Raw genomic sequence first — 27534 nt, 5'->3', positions numbered from 1 at the left:
TTTTAACAAATATCAGAACAGTCACCTTTGAAGGAATAGAAGACAGGCTGTGCAAGCAGCATGTCTAGGAAGTAATTCGTTTTGAAAAAATATGTTGTTGTAAAAGCGTTAAAAAACTTCTGAAACAGGCAGTGAGAATGATTGAGGGTGCGACCTTAGCCATCATGACAACGAACGTGACCGGTACTGGGCACATATATACTGATTGGAAAAAAACATGTGTATGACAGAGATGCTTGGTTTGGCACTGTTGTGTCTATCGTCAGCTTCACTACCGTCAGTGCATGTTTGTCGTATCGTCATAAAACCCACCAGTAAATGGGTAAGTTATCAAATAATGATATTCACTCATGCGTGTTAGCAGATAACACATCATTACAGCCAATGACAGAAACAAAAGGTTTCAGAGTTTCCTGGCTATTGTACAAAACATAAATAAAGAATTTTAAATGAACCAAACTTGTACTGGACAAATATACAAATGCAGACACCATACAAGCAACATTAGAAATTGGTAAGGATAACTTATAAACAAATGAAAACAGACAGACATACAAAACTCTTTTGCACAGATCCCTGTACTGGGACTTTCCACCCGCAATTACACATTAGTCTTCCATGCACGTCTTCTTTGACATGCACACCATCAAGGACACTTTTTCAGGGATGGAAATGAGGATTGCTAAATTAAATGATCTCCAAGACTAGTATGTAATTTTCCATTTAAGATGAAGTTACACGAGTTTCCACTCCACTATTATTACAACATACGCTGTTTGCTTAGCAGAAAGAATACCTCAAAGCAAAGAGCAAAGGCAATGCCTTACCACAGTCTATATTTTCAATGATTTATTTAGAGCAGTTCGTAACTTCTGATTCATTTCTCCCACACAGTTGGCTTCCAGCAAACCAGTTACACCATGTTCTGCTGCAGAATGACTCTCTCAATACTTTTATGATTTATAAGACCTTGATAGAGTTACAAATCATGGTATAACAAAGCAAGCATGTAATACAGTATTATGTGACCATATTCATTCATAGAACACATGGCTGCAATTTTGGAGCATGATCTAAGTGGATGGATCTGACGACTTGTGGTCTCATTTTCTTGGTAACAAGACATTTCTTCATATTGGTAAAGAAAAAAAAAAAAAAAAATATATATATATATATATATATATATATATATATCTGTCACTATGTATTTCAGGGATATCCATTCTGGCATTCATTAAAAATATTGTGTTTTTGAATGCTCAGGCAAGAAAGCTAAAAGGAGGGAAATATATATGTACATCTATATATCTATATATATAAAGTAGCTTGTCCTGACTGACTGACTGACTGACTCATCATCGCCGAGCCAAAACTACCGGACATAACGAAATGAAATTTTGGGGATATATTCATATTAAGATGTAGGTGCTCGCTAAGAGAGGATTTTTGGATATTCCGTCGCTAAGGGGGTGAAAAGGGGGGTGAAATTTTAAAACGAGTGTGTCTATATCTCAAAACTTTAAAAGTTTACAGATGTGAAAATTGGTATTTAGAATCTTCTTTAAAAATAAGGAAACACGTATTTTTTTGTTTCAGACAATCCCAATAGGAGGGGTGAAAAAGGGTGAAAAAGGGGTTGAATGCCTTTAATCAGGATACGCTACTTATATCTCAGAAACTGAAGATATTACAGACCTCAAAATTGGTACTTTTGATCGCTGTGAAAAATAAAGAAACACATATGTTTTTGTTTTTGGAAAATCCAATTAATGCGAGGGTGAAAAGGGGGGTGAATTTTTAAAATGAATGCATCTATATCTCAAAGGTTTTAAAGTTTAGAGATGTAAAAATTAGTATTTAGAATCTTCATTAAAAATAAAGGAACACGTATTTTTTTGTTTTCGGAAAATCCCAATAGGAGGGGTGAAAAGGGGTGAAAAATGGGTTGAATGCCTTTAAAGAGAATACTTATATCTTAGAAACTGAATATATTACAGACCTGAAAATTGGTATTTGGGATCTACTTTAAAAATAAAGAAACAGGTATTTTTTCGTTTTGGGAAAATCCGAATATTGGGGGGTGAAAAGGGGGATGAAACTTTTAAAATGAGTGTATCTATATCTCAAAACTTTTAAAGTTTATAGATGTAAAATTTGGTATTTAGAAATCTCCTTTAAAAATAAAGAAACACGTACTTTTTTGTTTTCGGAAAATCCTAATAGGAAGGGTGAAAAAGGGTGAAAAATAGGTTGAATGCCTTTAATGAGGCTACTAATATTTCAGAACCTGAAGATATTACAGACCTGAAAATTGGTATTTGGGATCTACTTTAAAAATAAAGAAACAGGTATTTGTTCGTTTTTGGAAAATCCAAATAATGGGGGGTGAAAAGGGGGGTGAATTTTTAAAATGAGTGTGTCCACATCTTAAAACTTTAAACGTTTACAGATGTAAAAATTGGTGTTTAGAATCTCCCTTAAAAATAAAGGAACACGTATTTCTTTGTTTTCTCTAAATCCCATTCGGAGGGGTGTAAAAGGGTGAATAATGGGTTGAATGCCTTTAATGAGGATACATATATCCCAGAAACTGAAGATATTACAGAACTGAAAATTTGTAAATGGGATCTCCTTTAAAAATATAGAAACACGTATATTTTTGCTTTTGGAAAATTCAATTAATGGCGGCTAAACAGGAGTGGCAAATTGGGGTGAATTTTTTGAAAGACTATATCTACAGAATATCTTAGAAGCGTAAAATGTTACAGACGTAAATAGTGGGTATTTGGAATCTCCTGTAAGTGTAAAGAAACATAGGTGATTTGTCTTTGGAAACTCCACTTAAGGGGAACTAAAATGGGGTAAAATTTTAAAATGAGAATTTCTACAGTATATCTCAAAAAACTTAACATGTTACAGAAGCGAAAAATGGTCATTTTTTATCCTATTCAAAATAAAGAAAAGTGTATTTTTACTTTCGGAAATACAACGTGGGTAGTTGGGGGTGGGGGGGTAAAAGTGACTGAAAATGGTGTTGAATTCTTTTAATTAGGCTACTCATATCTCAAAAATGAAAATGTTACACACGTGAAATTTTATTTTTGGAATCTGCTTTAAAAGTAAACAGACACGTATTCTCGGAAAATCCAATGAAGGGGATTTGGAGTGTTAAAGGATAGAAAAAATTAATTGACTTAATTGTATGAGAATACATACATCTAATAAAAACTAAACTTGTTACAGACGTGAAAATTGGTATTTTGATCTCCTTTAAAAACAAAGAAAAGCGCGTTTTGGGGTGAAAATACCTTGGGGGGGGGGGGGAGTGAAAAGGAGTTGAATTCCTTTCATGAGGACACATAAATCAAAAAGTGAAGAGGTTAGAGTGGTGATAATTGGTATTTAGAAGATCCTTTACTATTAAAGGAACAAGTATTTTTTGCTTTAATATCACTTTATGAGGGAGGGGGGGGGGGAGTGTGGAAGGAAGTTAAAAAAGTGAATTATTTTTAAGGGGATACTTATATCTCAAAACTGAAGGTAATAAACGTGAACATTGGTATTTGGAATCTCCTTTAAACTTAAAGAAACTCGCCTTCTTTTAATTTTTTGGAGGGTGGGGGTAAATAAACTTAACGGCGGTGGGGTGTAAAAGGAGGTGAGACCAATTGATTTTACTGTTCGTAATGTACTTATAAGGAGCCTCCGTTGCTCACTCGGCAGCTCGCCGGCCTCTCACAGCTGGGTTCCGTGTTTCAAATCCCGGTCACTCCATGTGACATTCGTGCTGGACAAAATGGAGGCGGGACAGATTTTTCTCCGGATACTCCGGCTTTCCCTGTCATCATTCATTCCAGCAACACTGTCCAATATTTCATTTCAATTGTCACTCATCGATGATTGCCCCAGAGGGGAGCTTCGGCAGCTGACACAATTCCTATTGTCGCCGCTGGATGGGGCTTTATTCATTCCATCCCTGATCCTGTCGAATGATAGGAAACAGGCTGTAGACTTGCGATGTACTTATTCTGATCATAAACCGATCATTTTTAATCTTTCCTGGGTTCTTTTTCAACAGCCATATTTTCCTTCGGAGAACGCTCTTAGATTAGAGTAGATTCTCCTGGCATATAAATAAAAATTTAAACACATTTGAAATAAACGATAGGAATGAGATTGGCCGTCAAATTGTTCACCTCTATAATAAGGTCAATGATACACGGAGGTATGTCATTCGTATCGCCAGAAATTCCGCACACTTGCCTACGCGCAACAATGGTGCTGGTCACATTGTTAGAAATGACAATGGCAGCAGATGTATTTTACCGCCAAGTAGCGGTCTTGGATATTGCTGTGGGGTCCAGAACATATATAATAATAATAATAATAATAATAATAATAATAATAATAATAATAATAATAATAATAATGTTCTGGACCGTCGTCAAATGTGCGGACCGCGCTAGAAACGGGTCCTGGACGGGCAGGCCCTAATGACTAAGAATGCAGTCTGGTCGCGGGTTCAGTACCGCCAAGACACCCAAGACGACACCACGCCTGATCAGAAGGATTTGTTCCATTTTAAAAATGCTTTTAGGAAAAGATGGCAAAGATTTAGGGACCCAAGTGACCGGGTGGTATACCTGGAACTAGCCCGGGAAGTACGAAATCGATTGCCGGAAGGAATGATTGAAAAGTGGGAGGAAACTTCCAGTAATCTATTAGAAAACGAGTCAGATCGAGAATTTTGGCTGATTCTCTCAGAAAAAGAGTCAGATCGCGAATTTCGGCGGATTATATATAAAACAATAAGCATTAAAATATAAATTTCAGTATAATACCGTAGCGAAGCACGGGTATCATGCTAGTATAAAATAACTTGTCCTGACTGACTGACTGACTGACTGATTCATCATCGCCGAGCCAAAACTACTGGACATAAAGAAATGAAATTTTGGGGATATATTGATATTAAGATGTAGGTGCTCGCTAAGAGAGGATTTTTGGATATTCCTTCGCTAAGGGGGTGAAAAGGGGGGATGAAATTTTAAAATGAGTGTTTCTATATCTCAAAACTTTAAAAGTTTACAGATGTAAAAATTGGTATTTAGAATCTTCTTTAAAAATAAGGAAATATGTATTTTTTTTGTTTTCAGAAAATCCCAATAGGAGGGGTGAAAAAGGGTGAAAATGGGGAAAAATGGGTTGAATGCCTTTAATCACGATACCGGTACTTATATTTCAGAAACTGAAGATATTACAGACCTGAAAATTGGTACTTTTGATCTCTTTTAAAAATAAAGAAACGCGTATTTTTTTTGTTTTTGAAAAATCCAATTAACGGGAGGGTGAAAAGGGGGTGAATTTTTAAAATGAGTGAATCTATATCTCCAAACTTTTACAGTTTGCAGATGTAAAAATTGGTATTTACAATCTCCATTAAAAATAAAGAAACACATATTTTTTTTGTTTCTGGAAAATCCAATTAAGGGGGGTGAAAAGGGGTAATATTTTAAAGTGAGTGTATCTATATCTCAAAACTTTTAAAGGTTATAGATGTGAAAATTGGTATTTAGAATCTCCTTTATAATTAAAGAAACACGTATATTTTGTTTTCGGAAAATCCTAATAGGAAGGGTGGAAAAGGTTGAAAAAGGGGTCCAATGCCTTTCATGAGTCTACTTATATTTCAGAACCTGAAGATATTACAGACCTGAAAATTGGTGTTTGGGATCTCCTTTAAAAATAAAGAAACACGTATTTTTGTGTTTTTGGAAAATCCAGTTAATGGGGGGGTGGGGTGAAAAGGGTGTGATTTTTAAAAATGAGTGTATCTATATCTCAAAACTTTTAAAGTTTATAGATGTAAAAATTGGTATTTCGAATCTCCATTAAAAATAAAGGAAGATGTATTCTTTTGTTTTCGGAAAATCCCAATAGGAAGGGTGTAAAAGTGTGAATAATGGGGTTGAATGCCTTTAATGAGGCTACTTATATTTCAGAACCTGAAGATATTACAGACCTGAAATTTGGTATTTGGGATCTATTTAAAAGTAAAGAAACAGGTATTTTTTCGTTTATGAAAAATCCAAATATTGGGGATGAAAGGGGGGGGGGGTGAATTTTTTAAAATGAGTGTGTCTACATCTTAAAACTTTAAAATTTACAGATGTAAAAATTGGTAGTTAGAATCTCCTTTAAAATAAAGGAACACGTATTTTTTGTTTCCTGTAAATCCAAATAGGAGGGGTGTAAAAGGGTGAAAAATGGGTTGAATGCTTTTAATGAGGATACATATATCTCAGAAACGAAAGATATTACAGAACTGAAAATTTGTATAGGGGATCTCCTTTCAAAATAAAGAAACACGTATTTTTTAGTTTTTGGAAAATCCAATTAATGGCGGTTAAACAGGAGTGACAAATTGGGGTGAATTTTTTGAAAGACGATATCTACAGCATATCTTGGAAACGTAAAATGTTACAGGGGTAAAACGTGGGTGTTTGGAATCTCCTGTAAATATAAAGAAACATAGGTGATTTGTTTTTGGAAACTCCACTTAAGGGGAACTAAAAAGGGGTGAAATTTTAAAATGAGAATTTTTACAGTATACCAAAAAAACTTAACATGTTACAGAAGTGAAAAATGGTATTTTTTATCTCTATTAAACATAAATAAACGTGTACTTTTAGTTTTCGGAAATACCACTTGTGAGGAGGGGGGGTAAAAGTGACTGAAAATGGTGTTGAATTCTTTTAATTAGGCTACTGATATCTCAAAAATGAAGATGTTACAGACTTACAGACGTGAAATTTGATATTTGCAATCTGCTTTAAAGGTAAAGAAACACGTATACTCGGAAAATCCAATGAAGGGGGGGGGGAAGAATTGAAAAATTAATTGACTTAATTGTATGAGAATACATACATCTAATAAAAACTAAAGTTGTTACAGACGTGAAAATTCGTATTTGGATCTCCTTTAAAACAAAGGAAAACGCGTTTTGGGGGGGGGGGGACCATCTTGGAGAGCGAGAGTGTAAAGGAGTTGAATTCCTTTCATGAGGAGACATAAATAAAAAACTGAAGATGTTAGAGTCATGATAATTGGTATTTAGAAGATCGTTTACTATTAAAGAAACAAGTATTTTTGCGGGAAAATTCACTTGGGGGGGGGGGGGGTAGTGTGAAATGAAGTGAAAAAAGTAAATTATTTTTATGGGGATACTTATATCTCAAAACTGAAGGTAATAGACGTGAACATTGGTGTTTGGAATCTCCTTTAAACATAAAGAAACAAGCCCTTTTAATTTTATTGGGGGGGGAGGGGGTGTGGCGGTAAATAAACGTAACGGCGATGGGGTGTAGAAGGAGGTGAGACCAATTGATTTTACTGTTCTTAATGTACTTATAGGGATACTTCGTTGCTCAGGCGGCAGCGCGCCGGCCTCTCACAGCTGGGTTCCGTGGTTCAAATCCCGGTCACTCCATGTGACATTCGTGCTGGACAAAACGGGGGCGGGACAGGTTTTTCTCCGGATACTCCGGTTTTCGCTGTCATCAGCCATTCCAGCAACATATAATAATAATAATAATAATAATAATAATAATAATAATAATGTTCCGGACCGTCGTCAAATGTGCGGACCGCGCTGGAAACGGCTCCTGGACGGGTAATGACTAAGAATGCAGTCCGGCCGCGGGTTCAGTGCCGCCAAGGCACCCAATAAGACACCACGCCGGATCTCCTGAAGGATTTTATCCATATTAAAAATGATTATAGGAAAAGATGGCAAAGAATTACGGACCCAACTGACCGGGAGGAATACCTGAGCCTAGCCCGGGAAGTACGAAATCGATTGCTGGAAAGGAAGATTGAAAAAATGGGAGGAAACGTGCCGTAATCTAATAAAAAACGAGTCATATCGGGAATTTTGGTGGATTCTCGCAGAACACGAGTTAGATCGCGAATTTCAGCGGATTATATATCTAAAACAATAAGCATTCAATTATAAATTTCAGTATAATACCGTAGCGAAGCACGGGTATCTTGAGAGTATTATATAAGTACAAGAAACAGTATGCCTTCTGGTATGGGCTAGAACAAATCTGTTACTTTCATTGACTTGCCAGTCTCGTACTTGACTGTATTTGTATTTTATTTTTACAATTTGCTTTGCATCGCACCGACACAGATAGGTCTTACTGCTACGATGACATAGGAAAGGGCTACGAGTGGGAAGGAAGCGACCGTGGCCATAATTAAGGTACAGCCCCAGCATTTGCCTGGTGTGAAAACCATTTTCAGGGCTGTCGACAATGGGGTTCGAATCCACTATCTCGTGAATGCAAGCATAGTTCATTTTGTTCATTTTAATAAAATGACAGTGAATGAGGTATGAGCGATGCTAGTAATGCCATTCCTTCCTTATTCCTTGTTATGAATGGTGTAAAATGTCACTCATAGGGAAAGCTGGAGCATACACATCAGTGGCTTGTCAGACTGATATGTAATAGCAACATCTGGCCTAGTGAGGAAAACAACATGAAACCACCCCACTCCCCATTTCACAGGGATGCCTCCTTTAGCAATGCCAAGGCTATCTATGACAGCTGATGGCAGAGATGTTGAGGATCCAAACCAGTCTTTGGGCTGACTACTCAACATAGGAAACAGAAGGAGAGCAGTGACTTACCACGTAAGCAAGCATGGATACAGTACACACAAAAGAAAGACATGGTTCCAAACTTTTCAGCTGTAGAAACAACAATGACACCAGGCAAACAACATGAATTTCAATATCCTTCAAAGCTATAAAGTCCATGCATTCTTGAGGTGCAGTCGTACTCTCAATCTTGTTTTCATTTATTTATTTATTTATTTATTAAAAACATCAAAGAATCTCTTGCACAGATGATACACATATCTATATCATCGTCCTGTGGATTCTAATCCCATGCACATCGCCTTCAAGGTAATCTTCTACCTTTACAAGACGGTCATCTAGAACAAAAACCAAATTCCTCCAAATGCATTTCAATGCATTAAGATTTCCAAAATCATTTACATATATATTAGGAATTCTAATTTCTCATTCTTTTTAACTTCATCATGATATACCATTAAAGCTACAAATTTTTATCACAGCTGATATCTAATCAGCCAGAAAAACTAATTTATTGAGCTGCTCATAAAAATACCGTATTTACTTGCGTATTAGACCCTTTTTTTCTTCACAATTACAGCCAAAAAAGTAAAGGGGGTCCAATATGCGATAACCTCAATTTTTGTGCAGTGAACACAACACCATGTTCTGCCACAGAATGACCTTCTCAGTACTTTTATGATTTATAAGACCTTGATAGAGCTACAAATCATGGTATAAAAAAGTAAGCATGTAATACAGTATTATGTGACGATATTCACAGAACACATGTCTGCAATTTTGGAGCATGATTTAGATGGAGGGATCTGACGATTTGTGCTGCCAACTTCCCTGCTACCAGTGTGTCGTCAATTCCAAATGACGTCATCTTCACGGCAATCGCGAGTATTCAAGGATCGCAAGGATAGTGTGGGAGTTCCACGATGGAGAGAATAAAAATAAATAACAGGAAAGCTTGTCGCATTTATGGATATTTCCTAGTGTGGCAGTAATGCGTTCTTTTATCATAATGTTTAGGCTGGCTTCATGGCTAAATGCTGGCCTTTGGTTACAGGGATCCCAGGTTTGATTCTCAGCCAGCTCGGAAATTTTAACGTTAAATGTTAATTCCCTTGGCTCAGGGACTGGGTATTTGTGCTGTCCCCAACATCCCTGCAACTCACATACCACACACAACACTATCCTCTACCACAATAACATGCAGTTACCTACACGTGGCAGACGCCGCCCACCCCCATCGGGCGGGTCTGCCTTACAAGGGCTGTACCCGGCTAGAAATAGCCAAAGGAAATTATCATAATGTTTAATTTCTCACATTTGTTGCCTCCATATTTCTTTTATTAATGCATAGTATGTTCTGTTTGGCAACTCCGAACATCATAAAAGTAGTTAGTAGGGACATAAAATCAATACCATTGTTACTATTATTATTATTTAAGTACATTGGCGAGTAAAACAATCATTATGATTGGATTATTTTTATCGCATTTTAAACCCACTTCTCTCCAAAGATTACATAGGCTATAATGGCCCAAGTTATAAGATATTAAACTATCAGTTTGTTAATGATCTCGCCTGTGTACTAATAGCAACAATCGTGAATATTTTTTAACTAAAGTAAACTCGTTTCCTCATCCCGAGGTTGTGCAGACCTCAATGGAGAGGAGCTGCATGTACCATTTTTACTACACATCAACTTACCCTCCATTCTTAAATCTTTGGAAGTACGGTACCGCGAATCGAACTCAGGCACCGAAGAACGGCAGCTAAGTGTGCTAATCATTACGCTGGCGGACATTCTTAACTACAAAAAACAGACATATAGCATGACTGATGTGTGCTTTAATTATGCAGGTCGGACATGAAACTATTCTTGTTGCTTGTTGTTTAAAGGGGCCTAACATCGAAGGTCATCGGCTCATGAAACTATTCACTTATTTGTACGACGTCATCAGTGCTGCAGTAGGCCTACGCTATGGAGGCGACATTTCTTAACTACGAAACATAGATGTACCACATGACTTTGACGCGTTTTCATTGCGTGGGTCATACGACAAAACTATTCACAAATTTGTGAGCAGCAGTAAGGCTTGTACTCGCTTCGAAGTGGAATAGTTGTTCTTCTCTGATGAATTACCGTACGTTGGGGGGTCTTGTATGCGAGATTTGTTTTTAAAATTTTCTTTGTCCCAAAAAGCCAGGGGGGGTCTAATACGTGAGGGGATCTAACACACGATTAAATACGGTATATCTGTAGTCCTAACTTCCAGCTGATTACTAGGCATCTATTCAATTTAGGACTGATAATTATCACTACAATCTACTAAATTCCACTCTTCAAGTTGAAGAAAACCAATTTTGTTTCTTATCATCTATGTGATGATTTTAAATGATAGAAGTAAGATTAAAGTCTTTCAGATTTTCATAAGTCTTTTTCTAAGTATTAACAAAGAGACTGGTTTTTGGTTTATAAGAATATTCTGCATTACATTTTCAACAAAACTAGTTTTAACTGGGGCAGGCTGTTACATTACGAATGAAATAAAATGATTACATGGCTCATCATTCAAAATTAATCTGTCCCCCTGTTTTGAGGAGATTTTTACACCCTGTAAATTACCTTCTACATTATTTATCTGATAACCTGTACTACTGGTGTCTATTCTAATGCCTGCCTTTGTAAGTAAAGGAATTGGTGATAGAGAGGTATGTCTGAACATTTTCCTGGAGTTCAAATAGGAAACAACAAAACATATACTGAAGGATGGCTGTCAGTGAAATTCAAAACCTGTCTCCTGAGTACATTGGCATAGATCATTGGGTAGAGCTTTAAAGTCTTATTAAAATAAGTTAACCAGGTGAGTAAACAGATATGAAGAACCATGAAGGCCAAAGGTACTAACAGCACTGGAATCAGAAAAGAACAAATGTTTAACAGAAATGGTGATTGAGAAGAACCTGGGTGAAGTACTGTAATACCAGCTCAGCTTTTAATCTCATGAACATGTCAGTGATATTTAACGGTTCAGCACATAGGAAAATATATAATGTATATAGTTTAAAGGCAATATTTTCTATTTTGCTAGTGCTTTAATGTTAGACAAACAAAGAATGGTTTTTGGCAATGCACGGAGGGGAAAGGACTAGTAGTGAGAAGGAAGTAACCATGCCATAAGGAACAGTCCCAGTATTTGCCTGGTGTGAAAATGGGTAAACCACAGAAAACAACTGCAGGCCTATTGGCAGTGGAGTTCAAATCCACCATCTCCTGAATGCAAGAATACAGCTACACAATCTGAACCGCATATCACACTCTTTCGGTAGTTTCAAGGCAATATACTTGCAACTTGTTAAGCACCCTCAGAAACAACTGCTTGACAACCTCCATCTCTAGTCTTACATGAATGAGTGAAAAGAAAAATATACATGGTCTGAAAATAAGTTACAGAAATTGTGAGAGGACATAGTGTTCTGAAACAAAAATTGATCCCCAGCAAATTTTATTTTCTCCCAGTGAAGGCTCACTGGAAAATCAACAAAGAAATATAAGTTCAATCGTGAACAACTTCTGTGTCAGCCTCTGCAGCATGTAGCTGGCCAAGCTCTCTTGGTTGATAACCTAGGGCGGTGCGCTACCATAGCATACTGACGTGTCGCTCCCTCACATGCAACCATGCTAGTAATGGCGGCGTATCACTGAGCAGCATCTGATCATCATGCCTGGATAATGTCGCATCTTTATACTGATTATTATGCGCTAACTGACTGATGTACAAAGCTGAAATCCTAGAAGTAAAACTCCTCCCGATTTCAGGTAAGTACATGGCATTTGTTTTATGAAGCATATTGGTAACCACAATACATTCCGTGCATGTCCAAGTGGGCCACACTACAAAATAATTACTGAAATGACATATCCACGTAACATAAGTTATATAATAGAAGTAAAAATTCCAAGCAAATCCTGTGGTAATGACAGGTATCAAATGCTAAGTTTAGAACAGAGTATCCTAGGATACAGGCTCATAGAACTAAGGTCAAAGTAGATCCGTACATTATTACTGTGTTTTGATGGGTGTTAATCAGAAACGTGCACCCCTATTAAAACCGATGATGATGTTATTTGCTTTACGTCCCACTAGCTAATTTTACGGTTTCCGGAGATGCCGAGGTGCCAGAATTTAGTCCTGCAGGCGTACTTTTATCTGCCAGTAAATCTACCGACACGAGGCTGACGTATTTGAGCACCTTCAAATACCACCGAACTGAGCCAGGATTGAACCTGCCAAGTTGGGGTCAGAAGGCCAGCGCCTCAACCATCTGAGTCATTCAGCCCGGCACTATTAATACCAAATATCATCACGTTATTTAGATTTCCTAATGTGACAGGCCAGGCCTTTAAACTCGACTTTAGAACGTTACCATTTTTTAATTTCATTTTTGCAGTGTGTTTCACGCTGTGCAGGGCACAAACACGGAAACTTACAGGAAATGATGCTTTAATATCTCTTTCCGGATGCCCCGCTTGTCTACTCTCTTCCCCTACATGCCCAAGTCTAGTGGCTGAAGCACAATGTTACAGCTAGATGGAAGGAACTCCACTGAAACATTCTGTAGAGACATCTGGGGTGGATGAGCAGCACAACGATCTATAAACAGAAGAAACTTCTTTTTTTCTTCACGAGTTTGTCTAATTTTTTAAGCCTTTTTCATCGATGCCATTGTCATCCACATGTTTTTCTTTGCCTTATGATCCGTAGGTTTTGTCTCAATGTTTTTGAAGCAGCGTGGATTCTGCTACATTCCTATAATTAGGGGTCAAAGTTTATGCGAAACATCAGAATTTGTAGCCAACAGAACAGTTGCACGGACCTTACTCCTCTTCCCTCCATGGCAAGGACCTCGTTTCCCAGCAAGTGTTATACTTGGAAACAGATTATAAAAGAGTCTGGTTTTGTCACAGTTTTAAAGTACCTTCTTTGTGTCTGTAAATTTTCCCCCTTGTAGACGATTGCTTTTTGCAGACTTTGGCTCTAGTTTATGCAATTCCTGCCAAGATTTTCTCCTTCCTTTTGATGAGGGTACTTAAAGTAGTAGACTTTATGTTTAGTGTCATCACTATTTCTGCTTTCCATTGATGCAGATATTCCTCCACTTCCTGTATGAACCAGACTTTATCCTCTAACGAGTAACCTATTATCTTTCCACCAATTATAGTAGCTGAGCAGAAATTGAGGTGGTTTCAAAAGAATACGTTTGTTGGCTGGGCGCCACACTTTGCACTTTCGTGTAGACATAGAGTCTGCACTATACACAGCTGTTTTGAGCCTGCACATGTAGTCAATATGGGGAAAAACTGGAAAGTGCCTGCAGCTGGATTCTTAAGCACATGGCGCAGCGGCAGGCTTTGTGATTGTTCGGGCAGACACATGGCTATTAGTTCAGTCTAGACGTGCACCATGTGAAGAGACACAATACAGGTCTGCAAGACCAAAAATGTAGGCTCATACACTGTCAAAGGCAACCGCTTTACTTGTATCTTTCCGTGATTCGCGCCCGAGTCATTTCTCGCTGTATAGGTTGAGATCTTTCTGTCCATATGTATCCTAACTATCGTTGGCACAGAAACACTGTAAAAACAATAAAGGCCCAAATTGAGGACACAGAGCTTAATCACTCTTTCAAAAATTACCTACATATACAGGAGAATTACATACAAGTCAGTTACGCGTAACTCAAAGTCAGTACATATACTTAAATGGCGTGTTTGTCGGGACTTGTGTAAAACTACACAAAACAAGAACTATGTAAAACTGGGTTACGTATAAACCAGTTTCAACTGTATTATGCTGTATAGATGCCTACCAGCACCACCTTTGCTGTAGGGAATTTCAAGGGAGTTTGGTGACTTACAGGGCAGACATGGGAATTAGGCAATTCTGGGTTGAGCTCTGTAGTATGTTAATTCTAAGAGTTAGGTTTATAATAGGGAGTACACACAATGTGAAATTAATGCATATTTTCCATATGTCTTCTGGTTCAGCATTGACCCCTCCAAGGACACAGTGGGTTGCCAACATAACAAGACTTTGGGGAAGGTTTTTTATAACATCAATAGGACTGCAATAAGCTTCAGAGGATCCCTTAATAAACAAAATTTCAAGAAACCATTTTCCACCAAATTAAATCAAATGACAATAACTCACTTCAGAAAAAAAGAGCAGCAGAAGAGAACAGTTTTTTAATTAATCGACATGAAAAAGTCCTTTTCAAGAACTTTTTTAAAAATGAACAACTAAGAAAACCATACACATCACATATAAACAAAAGTGCTGTATACTAACAAATTTTTAACTATTTAAGTGAATATGAAATTGTTTTAAATCTTAAGTAGATCCATCTTCCCTTCCCATTTTACCGCCTCACTCAACCCTCCCCACACATTTTAATTATTTTTATCATTTTAAAAAATAATTTTGTTTTAAGCATAATAAAGGTACTATTTTAAGATTTTTTTTTTTTAGAAGAATCAAATTCTATGTAATTTCACCCAAGCAATGTTATGTAGTTGAAGATGGAATTAAACATGTCGTTAATTACTTAAAGCAAATATATAGTATCAAGCAGCTGGAAGTTTACTTTTATCAGTTTAAATAGCTGGGGAAGGTGTACTGTTGATACAATTATTATTATTACTACACATGGGGATAGGAAATTTTCTCTTTTATATGAGAGGAAATTATAGTTGAATAGAGGCATTTATGCGATTTAGATTTATTTCAGGGGCTTGAGATTAGCAGAAATTCTTGAGGAGGTAGAGAAGAGAGTTGAAGAAGTTGATACGATTTATATAGAACCTTCAGAGCCTATTGCCCTTGCGGACAAAGACTCGCCAGATGAGGACAATGGAGGGCTTATTGAGAACCTAATACATATGTGGCTTGCTACAGGAGCTGAAGTTACTGCTTCCAACCAAGAAAGAAAGGAAGAAGATTGCAATGATGAATGTAATATTGTGTTGCCCAATGCTAGTATTGCTTGTACAGCTGCTCACTGTAGTTCCTGGGTTCATATTTGCTTGTTAGCTCCTGCAATCTTCCATCGATCCACTCTTCCACAGTTTCATCACTAACTGTATTTGATTCCCCCAAACAATTTTATAGGTTATGCTATACTTTCTCGCAAATCAGTCGATCCAGCCACTGGATTCGCTAAAATTTTCAATGCCAAGAATGTTCACCAATTTGCGCACCTTTTCCCTTAAGAGCACACCATCGATCAGAATGCCGCGTCTATTGAAGTTTCAAACAAACTTTTTACTGTATTTTCCCATTTCTTCATAATTTGAATATGATGCATATTTCCCTTTTTTCTTTTTTTTTTTTTTTTTTGCAACTTGGTTGCAAGTCTTTCTTAATGAAAGTTTCCCTCCCCCCCCCCCATTATCAGCCAGGAAAGTGAACACCAACAATTAAGCAATAACAAAGAAGGATTTAAAAATATGTACAGACATAAACAAACGGCATGTCTAGAAGACTATAATAAATTACAGTAGAGTCCCATTAATCCGAACCCCGTTAGTCTGAAAGTCCGGTTAATCCGAACTGAAATTTTCATTTTTTTAAAATCTCCTTATTGAAATTAAAGAACATATTATTATAGAATGAAGATTTACTTGCATTTTATTAGTCATATTTTACGAGAATAACTTAATGTAAACATAATTATACATCATAAACCATCAATCACTGGTCGTTTATCTTTACAAAGTCTGTTAGTTTCTTTTGGCGTAGTGATTGGAACCTACTCGAAGATGCAGTGTTAAACCAGCGTCTCATAAACATCACATCAGTGGGCGAAGCAGCGGAGTGTTGCTCGACATAGCGTGCGGCAAGCTCTAAGGTGGCCGCGGCATCTGAATGTGACAACGGTTGTTCATCGTGGTCTTCTTCGTCGTCACTCTGCTCCTCATCATGTCCAGATTCTTTCTCCACCATAGCTACAATTTCTTGGTCTGCTTGTAATTGATGACAGTCAGCTTCCATCCATTCGCTAATGTGATTTTCATTGTCGTTCCCTCCTTGACGGGTTCTTAACTACCCTACTGTAATTTTATACAGTATTTTATTAATGTAACTGCTAAAGAATGGACATTTCAAATTACAGTATGTACTGTACTGTATTGTAGAAACTATTTTTCTCAGACGGTTGAGGCACTGGCCTTCTGACCCCAACTTGGCAGGTACGATCCTGGCTCAGTTCGGTGGTTTTGAAGGTGCTCAAATACGACAGCCTCGTGTAAGCAGATTTACTGGCACATAAAATAACTCCTGTGGGAGAAAATTCCGGCACACAGGCATCTCTGGAATCATAAAAGTAGTTAGCAGGACGTAAAAACAATAACATTATTACTAGAAAATTTTTCCGGTTAATCCGAAAATTTTGTAATCCAAACAGACTCCGGTCCCAATTACTTTGGATTAACGAGACTCTACTGTACTTTGGCTATTTGACTCGGGTAAAAAAAAAAAAAACCAAAACAAAAAAAAAAAAAGAGTAAATGCGACGAATCAGCAACAATAACTTTAACAACTGCAACAACAATAGCAAGCAAAACAACAACCACAAATTAACAAACCAACACAAGCAAGATGAACGCTGAATAACTTGATAACTTCACGGCTGTACACCAATGTAACTTCTGAAAGAATGAATATACGCGGGTTAAGCGCCACCGCATGTCTAGCCACAAGAGAGGTGAAAGTTCTGCACTAAGAGTTAGATCATGGTTGTTTGGTTATCATGCCATGGTTGCTCAAAGCGTTTTAGGTGAGTTGCGATGCTGCTTTACTTTGATTTTCCCCCTCTTCCCCTCTCGAACAGCCTGGCTTGGCGTAATTGGTGGGAAACTTAAAGTGTCGCAAAAGTAAATCTGAATATTTTTATATACTGTGATCATAGGAAATCTGATGGGACCTCCAAAAAATGTTGTAAACGATGGGATAACATTGAATATGGGAACGTAAAAGTGGGGTAATACTGTAAATTGAATAATATTCCTCACATGCACTCAAATATTCTATTTTTTTCCTAAACTCCACCTTTAATACAGAACAAAAATATAAAGCTGCTGGTGCTGGCACAAAAAAGGACCCTAGGGTTTACGTTAGACATGAACATGATTGTAAATACAGGTTACACATCTCTTAATATAGTTATGAGGGTATTTAGGGGTAGTAGAAAGAATGTAAATGAGAGGGTAAAACCACAATTAGAGTATGGCTCCAGTGTATGGGATCTTCGCTAAAATGACTTGATTCAAGAACTAGAAAAAAATCCACAGAAAAACAGCACAATTTATTCTGGGTGAATTCCAACAAAAGAGCAGTGTTATGAAATTGTTGTAAATTACAGACGGAAAGACTTGGGAGAAAGGAGATTAGGTTATCAACCAAGTGGTATGTTCCAGGCTGTCAGTACAGAGATGATGTGGAATGATGTTAGTAGATGAATAAGTCTGAATGGTATTTTTGAAAGTAAGAAAGATAAATTTGGAATTCAAGAGTTCAAATTGGGGCAAATAATTGTTTATAGTAAGAAGAGTTAGGAAATGGAATAATTTACCAAAGGAGATGTTTTAATCAACTTCTTTGAAATCATTTAAGACTAGGTAAACAACTGATAGGGAATCTGCCACCTGTGTGACTGCCCTAAATGCAGATCAATGGTGACTGATGATGTCCACCCAGAAATAATTCTCACAACATTTCTTACTGTCAGCTTTAAAAGTTTACTGAAAGTACAGATTGTAGTGTTGACAAAGTAATTAAACCTGGTGATGAAAGGAACCACAAAAATGTATGCATAAAATGGTATATAACCATCATTGTCATCATCATATTATTATTATTAATTATTGAAAAGAGTCAAATAATTAATTACCAGAACACAGTGCGCAAAACCAAATCCAGCTAGAAGACCATGGCATACAGTGTACAACTTTCTTGAGTGCAGCTGGATGAAAACAGCAAACTCAGCAGGTAAACGGAACTTTTGGTAGAATGGAATACTGCTTGGTCTGCTCACAGCCCAAGTCCTTTGCCATGGGTCATTTGACAATGATCGTGAGGTAAATCCTCGCCTTCCCTGTACATATATTTTATCAGGTCTCCTTTTCTCAACAGGTCGTGAAGAACATCCTGCTAAACATAAATTCAGCAAAATAGGCTTATAAGTAAGAATAATGGGTTTTTATGCAACAGAACACTATTCTTATATTAGAAGGAAGAATATTAACAGTTAAATATACACTGACTGACAGAGCAAATGCAACACCAAGAAGGAGTGGTTCGAAAGGGATGAAAGTTGGGGAAAAAACAGAGACGGCATGGACGAATAATTGATGTTTATTTCAAACCGATATGCAGGTTACACAATGCGCACGGCATCGACTCAGTAGGATGTAGGACCACCGCGAGCGGCGATGCACGCAGAAACACGTCGAGGTACAGAGTCAATAAGAGTGCGGATGGTGTCCTGAGGGATGGTTCTCCATTCTCTGTCAACCATTTGCCACAGTTGGTTGTCCGTACGAGGCTGGGGCAGAGTTTGCAAACGGCGTCCAATAAGATCCCACACGTGTTCGATTGGTGAGAGATCCGGAGAGTACACTGGCCACGGAAGCATCTGTACACCTCGTAGAGCCTGTTGGGAGATGCGAGCAGTGTGTGGGCGGGCATTATCCTGCTGAAACAGAGCATTGGGCAGCCCCTGAAGGTACGGGAGTGCCACCGGCCGCAGCACATGCTGCACGTAGCGGTGGGCATTTAACGTGCCTTGAATACGCACTAGAGGTGACGTGGAATCATACGCAATAGCGCCCCAAACCATGATGCCGCGTTGTCTAGCGGTAGGGCGCTCCACAGTTACTGCCGGATTTGACCTTTCTCCACGCCGACGCCACACTCGTCTGCGGTGACTATCACTGACAGAACAGAAGCGTGACTCATCGGAGAACACGACGTTCCGCCATTCCCTCATCCAAGTCGCTCTAGCCCGGCACCATGCCAGGCGTGCACGTCTATGCTGTGGAGTCAATGGTAGTCTTCTGAGCGGACGCCGGGAGTGCAGGCCTCCTTCAACCAATCGACGGGAAATTGTTCTGGTCGATATTGGAACAGCCAGGGTGTCTTGCACATGCTGAAGAATGGCGGTTGACGTGGCGTGCGGGGCTGCCACCGCTTGGCGGCGGATGCGCCGATCCTCGCGTGCTGACGTCACTCGGGCTGCGCCTGGACCCCTCGCACGTGCCACATGTCCCTGCGCCAACCATCTTCGCCACAGGCGCTGCACCGTGGACACATCCCTATGGGTATCGGCTGCGATTTGACGAAGCGACCAACCTGCCCTTCTCAGCCCGATCACCATACCCCTCGTAAAGTCGTCTGTCTGCTAGAAATGCCTCCGTTGACGGCGGCCTGGCATTCTTAGCTATACACGTGTCCTGTGGCACACGACAACACGTTCTACAATGACTGTCGGCTGAGAAATCACGGTACGAAGTGGGCCATTCGCCAACGCCGTGTCCCATTTATCGTTCGCTACGTGCGCAGCACAGCGGCGCATTTCACATCATGAGCATACCTCAGTGACGTCAGTCTACCCTGCAATTGGCATAAAGTTCTGACCACTCCTTCTTGGTGTTGCATTTGCTCTGTCAGTCAGTGTACAATAAATTGTAAAATTTTGCTGTAAAAAAGTGAGGAAAAACAAACAGAATGTAGCATCACAAACACTACAGTATACAGCAGGCCTATAGAGGATGTTGGCCACTATGAGAGGGTTGTGGCAAGCATTGCAGTCATGTCAGATGGCTGCTAGTGACATACACTGCCCTGTAACAGTGTGCTGTATGTACAGACATCTCTACCAAATAAACAAAACACTTACTGCCTTGGGAGACTTTAAACTTTAAATTAAAAACAATATCCTTGTTCAAAGAAAACTGAATGCCATATCAAAACCTAGATGTTGGTGACCTAATTAGTGACCTCAAATCAATCAATCAATCAATCAATCAATCAATCAATCAATCAATCAATCAATCAATCAATCAATCAATCAATCAATCAATCACTACTGATCTGCATTTAGGGCAGTCGCCCAGATGACAGATTCCCTATCTGTTGTTTTCCTAGCCTTTTCTTAAATGATCGTAAAGAAATTGGAAATTTATTGAACATCTCCCTTGGTAAGTTATTCCAATCCCTAACTCCCCTACCTATAAACGAATATTTGCCCCAATTTGTCCTCTTGAATTCCAGCTTTATCTTCATATTGAGATCTTTCCTACTTTTAAAGACGTCACACAAAATTATTCGTCTACTGATGTCATTCCACGCCATCTCTCCACTGACAGCCCAGAACACACCACTTAGTCGAGCAGGTCGTCTCCTTTCTCCCAAGCCTTCCATGCGTCACCTCGTAATCGGCAGAACTTTGGGCTCAGCAGCGGTCGGTTGGTAGGCCAAGGCCCATTAGGGCTGTAGTTTAGTTTCTTTTATGGCTGTTTGTTAGATTTTAATTATACGCATTTAATTATTTTGATGTTTAGCCAAACTGTTGATGGTTTTAATTTCTTTTCCGGTTCCCTTTTCCCATATCTTACGGTTTTTTCCCAGGGTCCCCCCAAAAATGGAGAATCAACTTTAATACTAGAAACCATTTTTTTCAGATTAGTCATATAATCCTCATCAAAATAAGTTGTTTATTTACCTCAATATCCTTGGGTAGTTCCACTCATTCATAGGCCAATAATATACGAGCATCCATACAAAATCCTATAGATTCCACATAATGGAATAAGTGAGAAAAATGAGATAATCAGCATCCTTATTGCTTAAAATAATATTATGAATCCATGTAACATAATTTTCATATCCTTGTGGATAGAGAGATGCGGTGAGGGAGAACTTCTATATATAAAGATACATGTTTTATTAAGGCACATTCACAAGGAAATAGTTTTCTCTTAAGAAGAAATGAATAATAAATAAATGCCCTTCAGAAATCGGTTATCACTAATAATCAAGAATTCACTTTTATTCAGAATACTAACCTTTCCCTTGCATGTATTTTGATTTTACTTGTTTTACTATTTTGACTGCATAATTTTCTTTAAATATTTAGTTTTATTCTGATTTAAACATACATTTTATTTTATCATTATAGACTGTTATGCCTTTCAGCGTTCAGTCAGCAAGCCTCTGTGACTTTACAAAACGTCACCACAGTCTTCGATGTAACCGTATGTATGTACGATCCCCGAGTTTTTTGGTTAGAAAATTTTCGTATATAGTTTGTAATGTTAAAATCATGTAATTTTGTTTGTTTACAATGTAAAAACGTAATATTATAAGAAGAATGTGTAGTTAGGGAATATTGCATATGTGCATTATTATATTTTGTATAAATTTCCGTTTGGGTAACAGTCTGTAAATATGACCTAGCCGTAAGGATTGTGCAACCGGGAAAACAGCGATTATATCGGGAAGGACGGTTGAGGTCAGCTGTGTGTGTTGCAACTAAGTGGCTTGGAAACACGGGGTACGGCAGGTTGTATCGTTAGAAGAATTGGAGTGGATCAATGTGGACATACATGAGTGGACGTTCTATGTCACATAAAATACTCGATAGCCAATGCGAGGGCTTTGTTTTGAGCGAGGTTTGGGTTGACTGAGTGACGCGGGAAGAAGTGCCTGTGAGAGCGTTGCTACCAGTAAACTTTTCAGGACGCTATAACCACGTGTAGCAAGCCTATATAAGTGTGTACGCGTGTGCAGCGAGGCATTCTCAATCTGATTCTGATACCTATTCTGATTCTGACTCTGATGCTGATTCAGTGTGTTTCTTATTTGTACCGGTCTGCGGGAGCTACGTACACTGACTGACAGAGCAAATGCAACACCAAGAAGGAGTGGTCAGAACTTTATGCCAATTGCAGGGTAGACTGACGTCACTGAGGTATGCTCATGATGTGAAATGCGCCGCTGTGCTGCGCACGTAGCTAACGATAAATGGGACACGGCGTTGGCGAATGGCCCACTTCGTACCGTGATTTCTCAGCCGACAGTCATTGTAGAACGTGTTGTCGTGTGCCACAGGACACGTGTATAGCTAAGAATGCCAGGCCGCCGTCAACGGAGGCATTTCCAGCAGACAGACGACTTTACGAGGGGTATGGTGATCGGGCTAAGAAGGGCAGGTTGGTCGCTTCGTCAAATCGCAGCCGATACCCATAGGGATGTGTCCACGGTGCAGCGCCTGTGGCGAAGATGGTTGGCGCAGGGACATGTGGCACGTGCGATGGGTCCAGGCGCAGCCCGAGTGACGTCAGCACGCGAGGATCGGCGCGTCCGCCGCCAAGCGGTGGCAGCCCCGCACGTCACGTCAACCGCCATTCTTCAGCATGTGCAAGACACCCTGGCTGTTCCAATATCGACCAGAACAATTTCCCGTCGATTGGTTGAAGGAGGCCTGCACTCCCGGCGTCCGCTCAGAAGACTACCATTGACTCCACAGCATAGACGTGCACGCCTGGCATGGTGCCGGGCTAGAGCGACTTGGATGAGGGAATGGCGGAACGTCGTGTTCTCCGATGAGTCACGCTTCTGTTCTGTCAGTGATAGTCACCGCAGACGAGTGTGGCGTCGGCGTGGAGAAAGGTCAAATCCGGCAGTAACTGTGGAGCACCCTACCGCTAGACAACGCGGCATCATGGTTTGGGGCGCTATTGCGTATGATTCCACGTCACCTCTAGTGCGTATTCAAGGCACGTTAAATGCCCACCGCTACGAGCAGCATGTGCTGCGGCCGGTGGCACTCCCGTACCTTCAGGGGCTGCCCAATGCTCTGTTTCAGCAGGATAATGCCCGCCCACACACTGCTCGCATCTCCCAACAGGCTCTACGAGGTGTACAGATGCTTCCGTGGCCAGCGTACTCTCCGGATCTCTCACCAATCGAACACGTGTGGGATCTCATTGGACGCCGTTTGCAAACTCTGCCCCAGCCTCGTACGGACGACCAACTGTGGCAAATGGTTGACAGAGAATGGAGAACCATCCCTCAGGACACCATCCGCACTCTTATTGACTCTGTACCTCGACGTGTTTCTGCGTGCATCGCCGCTCGCGGTGGTCCTACATCCTACTGAGTCGATGCCGTGCGCATTATGTAACCTGCATATCGGTTTGAAATAAACATCAATTATTCGTCCGTGCCGTCTCTGTTTTTTCCCCAACTTTCATCCTTTTCGAACCACTCCTTCTTGGTGTTGAATTTGCTCTGTCAGTCAGTGTATTTGCGCAGTTTGCTATGCGATCTGCTATTGTTCGTGGGTATCTGTTACGGAGTGAACATGGTATAATCATAACGACTTACCGGCTTTGCAGTGGACTTTCTGTAAAAGAAAGTGTTTGTTTGTAACTTGTCAGCCGAGTATGCAGCTTCTGTTGATGGAGAATTTTGCTGTTTGCTTGCCTCTGGACATGTAACGCTTTCTGCCCAGCCGGCAATTGGAAAGGATTCAAGACGTCGACGAAGAAGTGTAAATAAGGTTAGGGATGCTCTTCGTAAAGAAGGTTGCATCCATATGTAGAGAAATAGTCGTCATACTTTTCTCTACCAGATTAGGATTCATGGTAACAGTGGAGTGCAGTGGGGCTCTTACCCGGAGGTATGTTAAAAGTATAATGATGTTCTATTTTTTTATTGGTGATTTTAATGGTTTGTAATTTGCCTTTGTAGACGGCAAACACGAGTTGGTCTCGTTAAATGATATTTTATATTTTTATTGGTGATTTTAATGGTTTGTAATTTGCCTTTGTAGACGGCAAACACGAGTTGGTCTCGTTAAATGACATTTTATTTTTTATTGGTGATTTTAGTGGTTTGTAATTTGCGTTTGTAGACGGCCCACACGAGTTGGTCTCGTTAAATGATATTTTATTTTATTGGTGATTTTAGTGGTTTGTAATTTGCCTTTGTAGACGGCAAATACGAGTTGGTCTCGTTAAATGATATTTTATTTTATTGGTGATTTTAGTGGTTTGTAATTGGCCTTTGTAAACGACAAACGAGTAAATCTCGTGAAGATATGATTTTGTTGGGTAGTATTGTGTATATTTGCTCTATGTAAACGGCAAGCACTAAGTGGATTGCATAAGTGTTGATTTTTGTTGGTGTTTGTCACATATTAGTTCTTACTCTGGGAGTAAAGTCATAGAATAAAACTTAAAGTGAGTCTTTTGTCAGTGGAGTAAGGCTGAACCTGGCATGTTACCCGAATTTAATTTCAGGGGTTATATAGCAACAGGTAAGGTTATAAAGTAAGTCTGGAGCCTCGTCAGCCTGATGACCGTCGCCTTGGGAGAGGGAGTGGCTCGTTGCTCTACATAATTAAATATTCCTGCAATTGTTGTGCAGGTGGCGCCCATTATCCTTGTTATTTACACTTAGTTGAGTCAACGTTTATCTATTCAGTATTTCTATAGCTTGCAGTAGTTACATCGATTTGCAACTAGTGTTATGGCCTCATTTAGTTGTATACCTCTTATCTTTAAATCGTTAGAAACCGAGTCTAACCATCGTCGTCTTGGTCTACCTCTACTTCTCTTACCCTCCATAGCAGAGTCCATTATTCTCCTAGGTAACCTATCCTCCTCCATTCGCCTCACATGACCCACCACCAAAGACGGTTTATGCGTACAGCTTCATCCATCGAGTTCATTCCTAAATTAGCCTTTATCTCCTCATTCCGAGTACCATCTTGCCATTGTTCCCACCTGTTTGTACCAGCAATCATTCTTGTTACTTTCATGTCTGTTACTTCTAACTTATGAATAAGATATCCTGAGTCCACCCAGCTTTCGCTCCCCTAAAGCAAAGTTGGTCTGAAAACAGACCGATGTAAAGATAGTTTCGTCTGGGAGCTGACTTCCTTCTTACAGAATACCGTTGATCGCAACTGCGAGCTCACTGCATTAGCTTTACGACACCTTGATTCAATCTCACTTACTATATTACCATCCTGGGAAAACACAAAACCTAAATACTTGAAATTATCGACCTGTTCTAGCTTTGTATCACCAATCTGACATTCAATTTGTGATAGTACATATATCACACCCTCGCACTGTATGTAGAAGTTAGAGATATTATCGTCAGTATTTGATTTATTATTATTATTATTATTATTAGTAGTAGTAGTAGTAGTATTTCATTTGTATATTTTGTCATTTATATTTGTAAGCTGGGAGATATCCACATATGTAGGTATCAGTAATTTGTTTTGCACTGGGAAAACATTGCTATCTTGGATTCTGGTAATTTGGACGACTCATGCGGGCATCCCAGTGTCTGATGAGATGTGTTTGTTGATGTTATTGTACTAGGAAAGTTCTATGAGTCATGTGATATACCCCAGCGTGTTTATTTCTTGGGACCAAGTATGGGTTCAGGGCATGGTCTTGACGAGAGCATCACTCATAATTGGCTGGCAAGGACCAATCCAGACGTATTATCTGAGAGGAAGGGGAATGCTGATGTCTATAAAGGTTGAAAAAACGGCAGGAACCAGACAATCACTACGGAAGAGAACCACAACTGACACACAGTACGGGAAGGAAGTGGTGCTGATACACGGTACTGGAGTGACACGGCTGCAATGGACTGGACTTCAAACGTTCGTGGAGCGTAGTCTTGTTATGTTCATAGAAAGTGGCTGATTGTGGAGTGCTTAAGTATTGTAGCACTTGTGGTAGCCTGGCATTATATGTTGGTGAAAGCTATCTCAGACTTTCCATAATTTATGTTCAGGATCGATAAGCGTGTGTTACTTAAATGTATATATCTTTACAACAAGCGTTAAAGTCTGTGAACACAGTATTACAAGGTACAGTATCTGTGTGATGTTAGAAGTGCTGATTATGAGAATTGGCAAGTAGTATTGATACAGAGATAGTGAAGGGTATTTATCTACATATATGTACATTGTTCATCGGACTATCTACAAATGGTAGTTCAGTTCTCGCTTTCGTTTTCCCACTGTTTTCATTGTTGTTGTAAATATGGAGTCTTCCAGCAATATTTTATGTGTGTATTATATGTATAATTTTGTGTGTTGATGAGGTGCTCATGCACGGATTTTGTTAAGAATATAGTTAGCTATTTTAGAATCAGTGGAGTTATTGATGAACCTAGGTGCAGTTCCTACATATTTAGTCGTTTTCAGGAGGTTAGGTAAGGCCTGCAGCAGATGTACCAGTACGCAGCATTATGTACACGCCCTGGGATATAAAGTTTATCATGCTCTATCAAAATTCGACGGATCCATTCTGGTGAACTCTGGCGCCCATACTACGGATATTTCGATTAACTATTTTTATCAATTTAATTTATTTCAAGTATTTTATGAAGTTTTTGAGTAATTTTATTTATATATTCTTATTCATGATTTTATTTATTATTATCATCAAATTGTTACAAATTCTGTTGAATTTCTTACCTACTGACAACAATTTAGTCTTCGAGAGGCTAATTTTCATACCATACTCCTTGCACCTATTTACAAGTTCCAAGATATTAGACTGCAGGCTTTCGGCACAATCTGCCATTAAGACCAAGTCGTCAGCATAGGCCAGACTGCTTACTACATGTCCACCTAACTGAATCCCTCCCTGCCATTTCATACCTTTCAGCAGATGATCCATGTAAACTACAAACAGCAAAGGTGAAAGATTACAGCCTTGTCTAACCCCAGTACGTACCCTGAACCAAGAACTCATTCTACCATCAATTCTCACTGAAGCC

At 39.2% G+C, this 27534-nt stretch overlaps 1 protein-coding gene across 3 annotated transcripts in view; it reads right to left on the bottom strand.

Moving 5' to 3' along the window:
• The window catches only part of LOC136862786 (uncharacterized), a 156299-nt gene that overhangs the window by 87757 nt on the left and 41008 nt on the right, over positions 1 to 27534 (bottom strand). For 2 of the 3 annotated variants that reach the window (XM_067139042.2, XM_067139044.2), the window contains exon 2: positions 18608 to 18867. In XM_067139042.2, coding sequence (XP_066995143.2) covers positions 18608 to 18867 — 260 coding nt within the window. The remainder of the gene's footprint in view (positions 1 to 18607; positions 18868 to 27534) is intronic. The other variant, XM_067139043.2, reaches the window with a different exon arrangement.

The sequence above is a fragment of the Anabrus simplex genome, chromosome 2, assembly GCF_040414725.1.
Source record: "Anabrus simplex isolate iqAnaSimp1 chromosome 2, ASM4041472v1, whole genome shotgun sequence".
In the NCBI taxonomy this organism is placed as follows: domain Eukaryota; kingdom Metazoa; phylum Arthropoda; class Insecta; order Orthoptera; family Tettigoniidae; genus Anabrus; species Anabrus simplex.
This window is presented reverse-complemented; position numbering and strand designations above follow the sequence as displayed.